Source organism: Vigna radiata, chromosome 7, assembly GCF_000741045.1.
Source record: "Vigna radiata var. radiata cultivar VC1973A chromosome 7, Vradiata_ver6, whole genome shotgun sequence".
Classification (NCBI taxonomy): Eukaryota; Viridiplantae; Streptophyta; class Magnoliopsida; order Fabales; family Fabaceae; genus Vigna; species Vigna radiata.
Window position 1 is genome coordinate 52,059,979 of NC_028357.1, and position 15,401 is coordinate 52,075,379.

General features: G+C 31.9%; 2 protein-coding genes across 2 annotated transcripts; one reads left to right on the forward strand and one right to left on the reverse strand.

Moving 5' to 3' along the window:
- The first annotated feature begins 8,974 nt into the window (after positions 1 to 8,974).
- On the forward strand, positions 8,975 to 9,990 carry LOC106767782 (dynein light chain 1, cytoplasmic). Its single transcript, XM_014652730.2, has 2 exons — positions 8,975 to 9,398; positions 9,546 to 9,990. Exons 1-2 carry the CDS (start codon positions 9,261 to 9,263, stop codon positions 9,687 to 9,689), a joined length of 282 nt encoding a protein of 93 aa, XP_014508216.1. The 5' UTR covers positions 8,975 to 9,260; the 3' UTR covers positions 9,690 to 9,990.
- A 106-nt stretch (positions 9,991 to 10,096) lies between these two features.
- On the reverse strand, positions 10,097 to 14,815 carry LOC106766620. Its single transcript, XM_014651336.2, has 5 exons — positions 13,990 to 14,815; positions 13,414 to 13,482; positions 11,626 to 13,325; positions 11,411 to 11,531; positions 10,097 to 10,820 (listed from the first exon to the last, which is right to left on the reverse strand). The coding sequence occupies exons 3-5, from the start codon at positions 13,306 to 13,308 to the stop codon at positions 10,246 to 10,248; spliced, it is 2,379 nt and encodes a 792-aa protein (XP_014506822.1). The 5' UTR covers positions 13,309 to 13,325; positions 13,414 to 13,482; positions 13,990 to 14,815; the 3' UTR covers positions 10,097 to 10,245.
- Positions 14,816 to 15,401: the final 586 nt, after the last annotated feature.

Below are 15,401 nucleotides of genomic sequence, written 5' to 3' on the forward strand. Positions count from 1 at the left end.
AGTTCTTGATGGCACCGTCTATGCTTTTGTGGATGGACAAGGTTGCGATTAAAAAGTCTCTTCAAGCCTTGTGATTATAATTATTAGGACGGAATTAGTTATCCATGTAATTGACTTCCTGATTAAGATTCTCAAACACCGCAGATTGACTATTAATATAATCACTACCACATAGTTGTTGATGGATCTATGCCACATTCTAAAGTTCCTTCTATGGCTTTGTCGTCTTCTTAGTCAAGATCTCCAACTGTTGATTGATAATCTTATTTTGAACAAGCAAAGGCATGAAGTTGAAAAACCCCTTTAGGTTAGGAGTTTCACTTTATTGTAGCCATATTTTCAAATAATTCATAGGTTTCCTTTGGGGTCATGCCCTTGCTGAGGCTTCCTTTTGTTAATTTGATTTTGGTTTTAAAATTTATATTTGAAATCCGGCTTTAAATTTTTGCTCATGTAAAATAATACGTTGTTAATTCTATCAATTACATCATGTTGGTCTTCGTTGAACTTAATTTGCTCATTAGTATGCCTTTGGGTAAGGACTTTCATAAGTAAATCTGGAACTTTCGAAATTTCTACTTTTAAAACTTTCTACATAATCAGTAATAAAAAAATTGGCACGTAAATTGGCGTGTCCAGATTCAAGGATCTCCATTAACTACGTTGTTAAAAAAACTCGAAGAATTGTGGTAATTTGCACACATGGGGTTGAAAAAATATACACTTAATATACTCCACATACACAGTACAAAATCAATTTCTATATCAATAAAATAAATAGTACACATAATACGCGGTAAAAATAGAGAAAATCAAATTTATTCTAAGCAAAAACACTAAAATTGAACTCAGACATCTAAGGAAGGATAAAAGCTGCAGTAGTTCTCAAGCCTGGCGAAGGCGAAAACTCTTTGGCGGCCACCGCGAATATTCATCGGGAAAAGCCATAGCATTTGTCATCATTGCCGATCATCATCACACGTTCATGGCATTCACTTAATGCTGACACATTTAAGTACGATTCCACACAATTTATTTACAATTTTAAGAGACTAGTTATAGATAATTTTGTTTATCTTTGTAGATAAATGAACTAAAAACCAGATAGAGAAAAAAAGAACGAAAGTACAAATCAAACTCTCAGACATCCAAGGAAGGATAAAAGCAGCATCAGCTCTCTAGCCTGGCGAAGGCGAAAGCTCTTAGGCGGCCACTGCGAATGTTTAGAGAAACAAGCCTTAGAATATGTCATCATCGAGTTGTTGAAGCACGAACAAAATACACAACAATTAACAGTGAAAATTACAATTTCAATAAATAAAACAAAAAAAAAAACTATACAAAAAAGCTGAATCAAGAAACAAAAATTCTCAGACATCCAAGGAAGGATAGAAGCAGCACAAGCTCTCAAGCCCGGCGAAGGCGAAAGCTCTTAGGCGGCCACTGCGAATGTTTAGAGAAACAAGCCTTAGGATTTGTCATCATCGAATGAATAGAAATTTACAAAATAACTAAGTTTATGGAACTCCACAAATCATTCATGCAATCATAACAGATAATAGTAATTACAAAAGAATAATCATCAAAGCAACAGCTGTGAAGTCTCAGACATCCAAGGAAGGATAAATACAGCACTAGCTCTCAAGCCTGGCGAAGGCGAAAGCTCTTAGGCGGCCACTGCGAATGTTTAGAGAAACAAGCCTTGTTTGGTATCATCACAGACAATTCATAGCATAGCTATAACTGCAACAGGATAGCATGCATTGATTAAAAATTGACAATTACAGTAAATGGGTTTAACAATGATATATCAAATGTTCCACCCTATAATGATCAGCAAGACACAGAAAAAAGAGCTGACAAAGTGAAAAGGATGGATGAATTGAATGTTAGGGACATGTTCATCCCTAAAGCACTCGGAGGCACTGCTAAAGGGGCAGACGTAAAGTCCCAAAAATTCAAGTAGCAAATTCGAAATAAAACATGACAAAACCAAATCAGACAATAGTAATAAAAATACATAGCATCAGACCAATCTAAAACCTAAAAATTAAGATTTAGTGCGTAATGAATGAAAAGGAATCTAAATAAAACATGACAAAACCAAATCAGATAAGAGTGATAAAAATATATAGCATCAGACCAATCTAAAACTTAAAAATTAAGATTTAAAGTGTAATGAATGGATGGGTCATCAGATAGGAGCGAAAGACTAAAACTAAATATAATCACAGATAAATCATCTGAACTATGCTTATGATCATCATATGACCCTTCCAACATATTTGTAACACAAACTCAATACAAAAAAAAAATTAAGTTTAGACAACAGATTACAAACATCATGCAAATAAAAAAAAGAAAACTGTAGCAAAAGAGCCTCAGAAGGAAGGCAGTAGTGATTTCGTAATCATGAATATCATCCATTACTATTCACTAAATCATTCATCATTGGCAATGAAAAACAGAGAACTTAGGATTCCTAAACTAACATAACTTATCACCATCTAAACTAAGGTGAACAAAAACACAATCACTCAACAAAGAGAAACATCTATAGGAAAAACGTTGATAGTTGGCCTCATAGAGAAGATTAGTTTGATCCACATGGAGTAGTTCAGACATATGCTTGTCTATTATTTATAATTTAATCATAGGCCAATCCAAGAGTACAAATCTTGCTATTAACCACACTAACAAATATGGAAGAAGAACTGAAAAATAAAATAAAAACAGAAACATTAATCAAGTAAAATTCAATGGAAAAAAAAGAAATGAGCGAAGAAGGGACTCAGAATATGGGTGGTGATATAGCAGGATGGTCGGCAAGGCCAATGAGGCCAATTACGACGAACGAGACCTTATCACAGAATCATCCCAGTCCAATCCGATCTGATTTCAACACATACTACAACAATCAATTGTAACAATCAGAAATGTAAAACCAAACAATCAGAAAAGAAAAAAAAATAGAATCTCATGAATTGAGAGTGTAAAAGAAACCCTAGCCTCTTGAAGAATATAGAATGGAGGGGGCGTAGAGAGTGTTTATAAAGGGGGGAAGGAGATTTGCTGGCTAGGGTTTTGGGTGAGTAGATGTCTCTAGAATGTGCGGATGATGCGTTCTCCTTAACCTGCGCCGCCAAATAATAACCTAAACATTTTCTTAAAGATGTCAAAATAAATGAAAAATAATTTTTTTTTCTGCATCTATTTTTTTATTAAATAATGTCAATTGATATATATATATATATATATATATATATATATATATATATATATATATATACTGTGTATTATAATGAAATTATTTTTACGACAGGAGTTTTAATTATATAAAATGATATATTCAAAAAATTTATAATTTGATTTTATTTAAATAATATGAACAGTTACTTATGATTTAGTTTTTTTAAAATTAATAAACTTTGTGGTAAAATTATAAAGGATAAAATAGAAAATGTTCATTAAACGTACCATTTTTTATAAATGGTTATTAATTATTTTATGTATGTGTATATATAACAAATTCACGTTAAGATAATTTTATAAAATTAAATATTAAAAACACTACAAATCTAATCCTATTCCAAAATTATTAGATTTATACAGTAAATAAAAAATAATAATTTGTATATACAAAATGGAGAAAATTATTTACATGTTATAATAGAAAAATATTTTTTACACATTTATTAGAGAATGTTTATATATTATTGTAGGTGTAAAGATATAATTTAAAAAGAAAAACTTAATTAATTACTAAGAGATATAATAAAAAACGCTATGTCACGTCTTATTTGTATATAGCCACGAGGTAGTAGAGACTCATAATGATTTAAATTAAAACTTTAAGCATTTAATCAAATAAAATATTAAGAAATGATTTTTTTAAAATTAAAATAATCATTTTATCTTTTAAATATTTATTTTAAATTAAAATAACTATTTTCTCTTTGTCTTTAAACATTGTTATTTTTTTTATGTGATCTTTTTTAAATTAAACTACTTTTTATTATAAAAAATATTTACAAAATAAAAATTATTTACATAAAAGTTATTTATATTTAATTTTATAATTATAATGATTATAAAAATAACAATAATAATAATTTTGTTATTTTTATTATCATAAAAAAAAGTGGTGAGACTAGGAAAACGAGATAGAGAAGTCAATAGTAAGAATTTCAAATTTAAAGATTGAAGTTAAGATGTCAAGATCGAAAAGATAAGGTTGAAAAGGTTGAGATCGAAAGTTCGAGATTAAGAGGATCAAATCGATATGAGAAGATCAATAAGTCAAAACCAAAAGGTTAAGGTCGAGAGGATGAGGTTCAAAAGGTCGAGATCAAAAGGATGAAGTTAAAAAGGTCGAGACCGAGAGGTCAGGGCCAATAGGTCAAGATCGAGATGTCAAGGCCAATAGGTCAAGAGTGAAAGGTTGAGATTGAGAGGTTGAGATTAAAAAAGTTGAGGTCAATAGGTTAAAGCTTGGAGGATAAGATTGAAAAGGTTGAAGTTGAGAAGTTGAGGCTAGCAAGTTGAGGTTGACAAGTTGAGGCTAGCAAGTCGGAGCCAATAGGTTGAGACTTAGAGGTCGAGAGCAAAAAGATGAGACTGAGATCTAAAGATTGAGAAGTCGAGATTAAGAAGTTGAGGCTGATAGGTTAAGCCTAAAAGGACGAGGTTGAAAAGGTTGAGGCAGAAAGGTCGAGACCGATATTAGGATATTCCTCCTTGGAATTCCATCTAATACATCAAGTCCCAAGATAACTTTTCAATCATGAATCCATCCAATATTTTCATCAAATTATTCCATACAATTTAGCTTAACATACAAAAACATAATTATTGATATTTCATATCACACATTTAAGATAAAATGTACACACACATATACATACATACATATATACATACATACATATATATATATATATATATATATATATATATATATATATGAGTGTGTGTGTGTAAATATATTATAGAATCTTTATATCACTCAAATGATTTATATGGATTTAATGAATTTCAAATTAATTTGCACATTCTCACTCGAGTATTTAAAGATATAAATGTCAACTTGACAACATGAATACAAATAGTTTGAGATTTTATAAATAAAACTACAACTTTTTCAAAAGTCCAAAAATTATGTTCTATTTTCAAATTAAAGATGATTGAATAAAAAATGCAATGCAATGCAAAAAAAAAATCAACCAAATTGAGTAATTGTGGAAAAAATTATATACCCAATAAGAATCAAATATAAAAGTTGTTAACAATTCAAACTATAAGAATCTTACACGAAAAACTTCTCTAACTACATATATAACTCCAATTGAAGATCCAAAAAGTCAAAATAAATAACCATATGTATAGGGTCATTTATTAAAAATTCAAATTGTTTCGATGATTAATGAAGTGAGAATCTATGTTTTATTAAGATGGCACAATGTAAGAAACTAGGTGGCACCTAATGCTGATAGTGGTGCTTAGCATTAACGAGACAATGAACCAACGACAAATTGGCGCTGACCATAGTAAATACCACCCAACGATGTAACTCCAAAGGTTTGTTGTTTTGGGTTTCAAAACCCAATGTCAAATGGTAACATGACAACAACTTAAAAATACCATTTCCATACCCCCAAATCTTACATGTAATGACTTAAATTCATGCATTTCAAACCTGTAGTGTAAGGGATAGCCGGTCTGGTGGAGATGGTATAATTTAACTTATGGTCGATTAAGCGAAGACAGCAAAATAAAGGTTGGGGAGTTGATCGAGAAGGCAGGTAGGCCGATCGGTTAAATAGACAAGAAATGCAGTCATAGTGTAACAAGGTTATTGAACCAAGCGAGGTGAATATTGCGGGCACGTTGGCAACAATTATAATTGAGGGGCGAATTTTGCGGGATTATGGATCAACAGTTACGTGTAGTTAATGCCCACTACTTGAATCTGATGTTTATAAATATAGGAATGCGAGTCAGGTACTTTACTTTGGATCTAATTGCTTTTTACACTCATTCTGCTGTGACTTTGCTGACTTGAGCATCAGAGTGCTAATGTGCAGGTCACAACCGATCGGTACCAGTGGTGAAAAGATCTTTGGAGAGATACAACTAGGACAACGGCTAAGACAGTTGGGATTGTGTTCGGTTTTGGGCCTTACATCCGAAACAAAACCCAATGCACCGAATATATATTTTTATAGCACCCCATCAATCAAAACTCATAAAATTCAAACAATATAACCAAACAAAGTTAGTTTCCTTACTTGTAAAAAGGGGAAACCCAACTCTATCTTTTTACACCGTCCCTATACTTTCCACACTTTTAAAAGCTCTAAAACAAAAGATTAAACTTGTATCAAGGACATGAAAATACTATTTGATTCACAACAATTACAAGATTAAATAAAAAGAGTCTAATAACACATGTAGAGCCCAAACTACACATGCATGTAGAATACTTGGTGACATGAGAGAATTAAAATAAAAGGAGGACTTACTCTTTGAAGAGAAATTGGAAATGAAGAAGCTTTATTCCTCTACTGAAGAGTTGTATGAAATTGGGTGAATGATATTTGAAAAGGGAGAAACTTTTCTCCTTAGAGTGTTGTTGTTAAGAGTATGAAAGGAAAAGTTAGAAAAGAAGGAAAGAGAGGAAAAGAAGAGAATGAAAAACAGGGGATGACCTTTTACGCCTTTCATATATATTCTTCATTATATAATTCTCATGCATTTCTTATTTTGTGTTCAGAATTATAAAGCATTGAATAAAATTTTATATTTAAAATCATATATTTTGGAATACAATTTGTATTTGGATTATACAATTTAAATTACATTATATGATACAAATATGTCTTTCAAATTGTATATTCCAAAATATAAAATTATTCATATTTAATGTTCCTAATTGTATAATTCAAAACATTTTTAATTACACAAGTCAATAATAAAACTTAAAATTCCATATTATAGGAAAAAATTGGAATTTTCAAACTTACATAAATGCATATTAAAATCACATGAGTACAAGAAGAAATAATCTAAATTTATAAACACAAAGTGAAGTCTAAGGTCGTGTTCTCATGGAGCAATTTATTATTGAAAGAAATTAGGAGAGTCATATTTACATTGACTGTGCATGTTTGTTTTGACAGAAAACATGTGGGATTGATAGAGATTTAAATCCTCGCATAAATAAAAAAAATCCATGATGATATTTAGAGTGCTTTGTGTGAGATGAATATTGATTCTAGGATGACCTAATCGATTCCATGGGATGAAATCTAATTCCATAAATAGAAGAACCAATTTCAAAATATAGAAATCGATTCTTTACTTTAGCAATTCATGGTGTGGGGTTAAATATGACATGCATAATATGTTTTGCAAGTGAGAACTGATTTCATATATATACATAGATAATTATGGGTTGAGGGGAATCAATTCCATATATATGGTTACGAGTTGAAACCAACATGGTATAATATTTGTTGTATTCCATATATATATATATATATATATATATATATATATATATATATATTATAATAATAATAGTAGTAGTAATAATAAATAATATATTAATTTCAATTACATGGACAAAATAATAATATTACATCTTATTCTATTAAATTCTTTTTTATTTAATTATATTTATGAGAAATTTTCATGAACTTTATTTTTAAATCTCTTCATTTTTACTTATTTTCAAATCCATTTTCACAAATCATCCTTTATGACCTATAACCTAAATTTGATCACTTGATAAAATTAGATTTGCATGAAAATATATATTATGTAAGTCACACGTCCAAATCATATTTTAATCACAATAAAGAAAAATTACACCAAGCAAAAGACAATTCTAACATATTTTCATTCTACCACTTTTTGCATCGAGAAGATGAAGATTTTTCCTTCCATGGAAGCTGGTAAATAAACTTGGGCATTTTTTTTTTAATTGTGAGCTAAGAAGTTCTGTAGTCTTTGTTGGTCAAACAATTGAAAGAGTAATACGCGTATGACTAATTATTTGTTTTTGACCCATGCATTGTGAATGTTAAATGAATGTTTAAACCAAAACATAGCATTGTGCGAAAGCATGTCTTGACTGGTCCATTTGACAACCATCTTTTACCAAAACCGTCATAGTTCATTTCCCACGGTGACAAAGAGACCAACTAATGCAAATTACTTACATCAACCACCATGATTAAAATTAGCTTGGATTTTAGTGGGAAGGTTCGTCCTAATCTTCGCTAATTCATCCTAATCACATTATCTTCTAATTATGTTCAATCGTGACTGCACAAAGTTCGACGCATAAGTTTATAAAACAAAAAGGTATTGGAAATTAATTTTATATTGGTATAATCTTTTTTGCCTAAGAACATATTTAAGTAAGAGCGTATTAATCAATCGAGTTAAGCATCTCCGGAAATGAGATTTCAATAATTTAAAGATAATATTAATTTGCATAATTTAATATTGCTCATGGTAGGAATTTTGTTTTTATTTTATTTTTATCTTAGGAACAAGAAGCACACGTTAAGCCAGCCTACCATTTGAAATTTCCAACTTTGAAATATTCAATGCATATATTTTTTCCAAACACAAGTTTTTATGAATTGATTTTTAACCATTATAATTTTTTTTTCATATGCATATATTTTTTCCAATGCATTATGAATTGATTTTCAATATTCTTTTATTAATTTGTAAAAACAACTCATAGTACATTTAGACTTGCATCAAATTTCGGAAAATTTCTAGAAATTCATTAACAGATAGTCACAGCTTTCACTTGCCCCATTTTTAAGGGGGTTATGTGTTCTCAAGGTGGAACCAGATAGACTGCTACAATTATAAAAAGTGGAATGAAATAAACAATTGCAGTTTGAATGACATAAAAAGAGAACTTTTTTTTTTTCTTTTGCAGACATTGATTTATATTTTTGTTGGAGAGAGAGAGAGAGGAGGAGAAGGAGAGAAGAGATAGGTGAAAATAAAGGTGGTGTAAGGTTACGTGTATGTTTTGAAGTAGTGTCACCCCATCAATAATAAGATCACTCAAATCAGCAATGCATCATTGTTGGATCCAAAGCTGGATTAAGTTGGAACTGGGCCTTCTTCATTCTTCTGTTCTGCTGCCACAATCTCAGCCTTAGATAACAGATTGTTACAATACAAAAACCTTGTAACGAAGAAGAACAACCGAGAAGAACCATCGATTAAGGATGTTGGAAGGCAAAGCTTTGGTGAAAGAAACAGACATGTCACCCAAGATGCAGATCCATGCCATGGCCGCTGCTTCTCATGCCCTTGATCTCTACGATGTTTCTGATTGCATTTCTGTTGCTGCCCATATCAAGAAGGTGCCTCTCTTTCATCTTTCTTTCTATTTTTTTTTTTTTATTTTCTCTTCTCCAATCATTTTTTTTTATCTCAAGGCTAGATTTTGTTCTATGGGGTGCATGTGTTATTTTGTATTGATTATTTCTTTGTGGTGTTTGATTTTTCAGGAATTTGATAGTGTGTATGGGAATGGGTGGCAATGTGTGGTGGGATCGAATTTTGGGTGCTATTTCACCCATTCATCGGGAACTTTCATCTATTTTGCTCTGGAGACTCTTAATTTTCTTATCTTTAAGGGGTCATCTTCTTGATTTATGCTATGTACAATCTGAGATAGAATCCAGGGTTTGGTTATGAGAGAAAGAATAGGTTTTTGATTCTTCATCTGATTATGGTTCCATGCAGTAGCAGAATATTTGAGACGTGAGAGCATGGAACAAACTATGTATGGATGACTCATGACATGTCTCCATCATCTTGCCTCTCAAATCGACCATTTCGATCACTCTGGATTCTCCTATGTAAATGCATGTATCGCTCCAGCTATGATTAAGATGCTGTCTCTGCTTTATGTATAACAAACAGAAATAAAACTGTCTCAGCTTCATATTATTTGAGGGAGAGTGCTTATGTTTTAAACGAGTGTCCGTATATTTCTGTTTTCAAAACACAATCGATCATTAAATTTCTGACAATCATATTTCTAATAAAAATGTTGTCATACTAATACGCAAAACTGATACTTGAAAATATTAAAAAGACAATATTTAGCAAATAAGAATATAAAGAGAAATGAAAAGTTTGTGAAAGGAAAAAGGTATTAAAATTAGACAATAATTTTTCCTAATTATTTGAGTAAAAATTCAATTAAGCTAATAAATTGATCACAAGGTCCTCAATTAATCCACTTATAAGGAGGCTCTCTATTTTATTGACTACCAGTTGAGCCTCATCTGCACAAAAGCCTGTTCTCCAACCACTTTCCCACATTCCATTTATCTCTTCCTTGCACTTCATGTCTTTCTCCATCATTGCAAATGTGTCATTGTACGCAAAATCTTCCTCTCTACAAGCATAATCTTCTCTGTAAAATTTCAGATTCTCAATGCCATCACAGATTTCTTCCACCAACTTGCATAAGGAGATGCGTAATCTTGAGTTTCCCCCACATGCCAGCAAGAGAGAACGAACGACTTCGGAGTCTTGAAGACTTTTACGTTCTGTCAGTTCATAAGCGCAATCCAAGTAAAGCCTCATGTTTGTCATGCTGTAAATGGTTTCATCCTTTTCTAGGGTGTTGTGATGATCCACATCAAGATTGAAGAGCTTCTTTGCATGTCCTATGAATGATGGACTCGTTAGAAGAAAATGTTTCAGCTCTGTCCCTTCTCTGTCAGCGTCGACGCTATAAGCATTGATATCATCATTTTTATATTCAGTTTCTGTGGTGTCAAAACGAGACAAATAAGTTACACAAAGACACAGAATGAAAATGCATGTTATGTGATGAAGTTCTCGATTTATTCCTAGGTGTAAGCTTAGGATAACATAATACAAAGCAATGACTGAATTACGTTGTAATAGTAGAACTACTGTTTCCGACATAACTTTCTCTAGGTTAGAAATATTGATCATCCAATAAAATATAGATGAAAGAATGCTCTTTTTTGGACACAATTTCTTCGGTAAGAAAGGAACCTTAAAATAATTATTTTGATAGAGACGGACCAAGACAACTAGAAAGAGGCAAAAAAAGTCCCTGCAGAAATCTACCAAGAATTCAAGGTGAGTTTACCCTTGAAAAACCCAACAAAGATCAATGGTTAGATCCATGGTAGCAGTACAACTTTTGGTTTTTATCAGAAATTAGAAAATATAGTAACTTGTTTCTGTATTGTTCAAGAAATTAAGAAGGCAAGGCATTCTACTTCCATATATTTGATAAGCATAAACACACATACGATGCATCCATATAAAATGCATTTTTAGTTTCATTTCAATTATGCCAGCAGGAATAGCTTGAAAAACTTACCTCCAATCTTATTTATGAAGGCATCTGCTTCACACACCATCAGGAGCTCATTTTCTAGTCTAGTGGAGATTCTAATCTCGGGGTAATTTTTCTTCTTTTCTCTCTGCCTGGTTTGTTCAACCTATGCATAAGAATTGTAAATTCAGACTCAGATTGAAAATCTCACTTCATTATCTGGTTAATATATATATGCACAGAATAAAAGGCAAACTTACATTTAGTTTAGCCAGTTCTGGCTCAGCAACAGGGCTTTGTTTTTTCATTTGATTCTTTCTACCTGTTAAGGAATCTACCACGGAATTAACTTTTTTATTCTCAACTTTGACGTCCTTGGAATTCGTAGTTTTTTTAGTGGAGATGTTGTTTGAACCTCTACTCTTTAGGCAGGAAATCTCATTCTTGTCGATTCTGGATCCACTTTTCAGCTTCCTCAATTTTGTGGAGGGGATTTCTCGTTTGTACTGATGTTCTGCCACAATTGTTGGTTGTGAGATATCCTTTTCTGTCTGTTTTCTGCTAATGGGCCGTACCTTCCATTTTCTATCAATTGTCTCATTTACATGTGATGTATGACCAATGTGACAATACAGTTTTACCTTACCCGCATATTCTTCAACAGGACTGCTTCCTTTTGCATCCACTTTAATAACCTCTTTGAGAAATTTTGGTTCTCCCTCTTTCTTAAGCCGTTTCCTAATACCCTTTTCCATTCCTTTTCCCATGTTGGTGGAACTGGAACCTTTTCTATGTTTGATAGTTTTGGAAGAGAGTATTTCTCTTCTCAGTTTTGTCAACTCCTTTGGAAGAACTGGAATATAGGCACTTTTTTCTGATTGTTGGTAAATTGTACATTGAGGTTCCGTAGGTGAAATGTGAGATAAATCAACAAACTGCTTGGAACTGGTGTCATTGAAATGATGATGCACATGAAGCTTAGAATCTTTCACAAAATTCTCCTTAAAAATACCTTTGAAATGCGTAGTCTCAAGAGTTTCCCTCACGACTTTTAGTTCTGGATTAACCTTCTCAGCTGTAGAATCATTGTTTCTGACCTTTGACTTATCTATCTCACCACCCAATAGTTTTTGCTTAGCAGCTGGAAATGATTTTGAGGGGCCTTCTTCTAAACCCATCAGCTTGAAAACTAGGCTAGGTCCTTTTTCAATCCTTGAAGCAATTACTGATAAAGAAGGATCAAAAAGGCTGTCAGTCTTGACCCCAGAACATTGGCTTGTGCTTATACGAAAAGTTTCTGAAGCTGAATTAAATCCGTCAGAGGTCTTTGGAAACATATTTTGCCTAACCAAACTCTCCTTAATCACCTTCTTAAGTTCCTCTTTGCAGTTAATTGAAGAACCACCAGCAGAAAGCTGTGGTCTTTGAAACCCCTTTGTATTACTTTGTTCACCTAATGGATTAGCCTGCCTTATACCAATCTTGTTTTCATCAATTCTGTCTCTTTCTGGTTTCTCAGTCTGTTTTCTCACAAAAGGAGCTGTATGTTGTTGTGCGGCCTCCTCTTGCAACTTGCGAAGCATGCTTAGAGAATCTTGCAGACCAAGAGCCCCTTTTAAAATACCTTTTGCTATATCTTCCGACTTTCCTTCACATATAATATCTCTAGACCATGAATCTAGCATATTTTTCAAGCTATGATCCTCTTCGGAGACCTTTGTGAGCTGCAAAGATGATGGACCAACGAGATTTCCATCGCATTCTTTGGCGACCTTCTTCTCCTCTTTGTATCTCTTGTAGATCAAGGATGTTTCCATTATTTCACTTGTCTTCTGCATTTTTGTCTTGTCCTTCACTTTGTGAGAACGAGTTCTGTATTTCCTGATTGTCCCACATCCCACAACTCCTTTTGGATCATCACATTTCAGAAATGATCTATACATGGCTTAATCCTTGTTTTCTGTCACAAATTTCATCAACAGACTGAATTTGTTTATATGCTAAAACACTCAACAATTCTAATAATTTTTTACAGAATATATACTTACATGGTCTAGTCCCCTTGAATTTCACTGTTTTATAGCGGACATATCATACTTGTTTGTCACTTTGTCCCACTGAAACATATGCAATTAAGCATTTAAATAGCCACTTAAATAATCAGTCCCCAATGTCATCCAATATGAACACACATCAAAGAAACATCAGCAAAGGAAAAGAAAAGAAAAACATGTCCGTATCGTAACATTTAAGATTTAACTGTAGACTAAGCTATTGCATATATATATATATATATATAATATGTATGTATGTATGTATATATATATATATATATGTATGTATGTATCCTACTTTATTCTCGTAGTAACCATTTGTAGACAGAGAGAGTTGATCATTGAGTTAATCACCACTGAACTCATAAGGGATATAGTACATAAATTTTATTAAAGAACAATAAAAATAGCTAAATTGAAGGGCGAAAGAAAATGGTAACGTCCGATGAAGATTTCTCAGTGAAAACACAAACTCTCTTTTCCTTGATTTCTTAATATTTTTTTTTCCCCAAAAATACAACATAAAGCTCAAAAGCGCAAAAAGGGAGTCATGGTTTCATGCATACGTACCCTTTTCTTGACATTAATCCCAAACGATGTCGTGCAAAGCAGAGATGTCAGAATCAGCAGAACAAACAAGATCGCATAGCCAAGAGGAGGAAGAAAGTGATGAAAACATAAAAAGATGTGTTGCTATGCGAATGAGGAAGCAGTCCTATAGTAGAGACTGATAGGGGCAACACACGTGTATGATGGATGGATACATATTTAACATAACGAAAGTGTTTGGATTACTTTCCAAAACACGGTTATGAGCTGAATAGGTGGAGTACAGTTGCTTACTTGCTTTATTTATTGGGATCAATTAAAGATTATGAATGCAATAAATGAGAGATGATGGTTTTGGTCGTAGACATGTTGCAGAGTACAAGGAAACATAAATGTCTCAGTTACACACTGAATGGAAAGTGGAAACAGGCACTGCATACTAGTTGGTGAAGCCACAAAAATCAGTTCAAAACATTAGTACTGATTCCCTTTTTCTTTTCTATGCAAGACTTCTGCAATGAATGATCATAAAAGGATGTGTTTACTTTTCATGTGGGCTGTGGAGATTCAACACTCCCATCATATTTCCTCACTTAATTGTGATTCATTTGGCTAATCAATGATTTGATATACGCAAAGATTGTTGCTTTCTCGCTAGCATGACGAAAGGGTTGAGCCAAGTCAACTTTAATTAGTGTAAAAAACTTCCATGGTCGCGGCATTTCAAAGAGAAACAAGTGGGAGAGAGATCAAAACGAACATAAAAACGAGTGGAAATAAGGATGTTTGATTTACGGAGAAGAACAAACGGACAGAGGAAAAAATAATAATGAAAAGCTTAACTTAATTGTATTTATTCAAAATGAAATAATTAATTTATATTTAGTGAAGTTTAATTTTTATCATGACAAGTCATTAATGAATTTTAAGACGTTAGTATAATCTGAGATGTTGAAATTTATAATAATGATATAATCAATTGTTTACACTCTTTTACGTTTTCCTTTGACAAAACTGAGTTAATTGAATATTATTTTTTCATAGTTAGTGGTGTATTTCAACGTAATAATGTTTAACTTTTTATAGAAAAAGGAAACAGTTACATCGGGTTGAGGTAGCTTAGTTTACTACTATAGAGTCTACTATATATATATATATATATATATATATATATATATATATATATATATATATATATATATATATATATATATTGCGTTGAGTTGAGTTCGTTTCTTTTTAAATTTCAGTTATTTAATAAAATATTACTTTTTATGTGAAGTGAGAACATAATTATTTTTTATGACAACGAAAAAGTAATTATTCATAGTAATATATTAAAATAAAAAAAACTGAAAAATATAATAAATAATTCATTTAAAATTATACTGAACAAGATTAAACGTTTTTCTTGGTTTACATAAAAAAGTCTT

What these genes read in the sequence shown, in the direction of transcription:
- LOC106767782 (XM_014652730.2), top strand. Translation starts at nt 9,261, where the DNA reads ATGTTGGAAGGCAAAGCTTTGGTGAAAGAAACAGACATGTCACCCAAG. An exon ending in TTGCTGCCCATATCAAGAAG is followed by an intron (nt 9,399 to 9,545) that starts GTGCCTCTCTTT and finishes TTGATTTTTCAG; the next exon opens with GAATTTGATAGTGTGTATGG.
- LOC106766620 (XM_014651336.2), bottom strand. Translation starts at nt 13,308, where the DNA reads ATGTATAGATCATTTCTGAAATGTGATGATCCAAAAGGAGTTGTGGGA. An exon ending in CAGAACTGGCTAAACTAAAT is followed by an intron (nt 11,532 to 11,625) that starts GTAAGTTTGCCT and finishes TCTTATGCATAG; the next exon opens with GTTGAACAAACCAGGCAGAG. An exon ending in CTTCATAAATAAGATTGGAG is followed by an intron (nt 10,821 to 11,410) that starts GTAAGTTTTTCA and finishes TTGACACCACAG; the next exon opens with AAACTGAATATAAAAATGAT.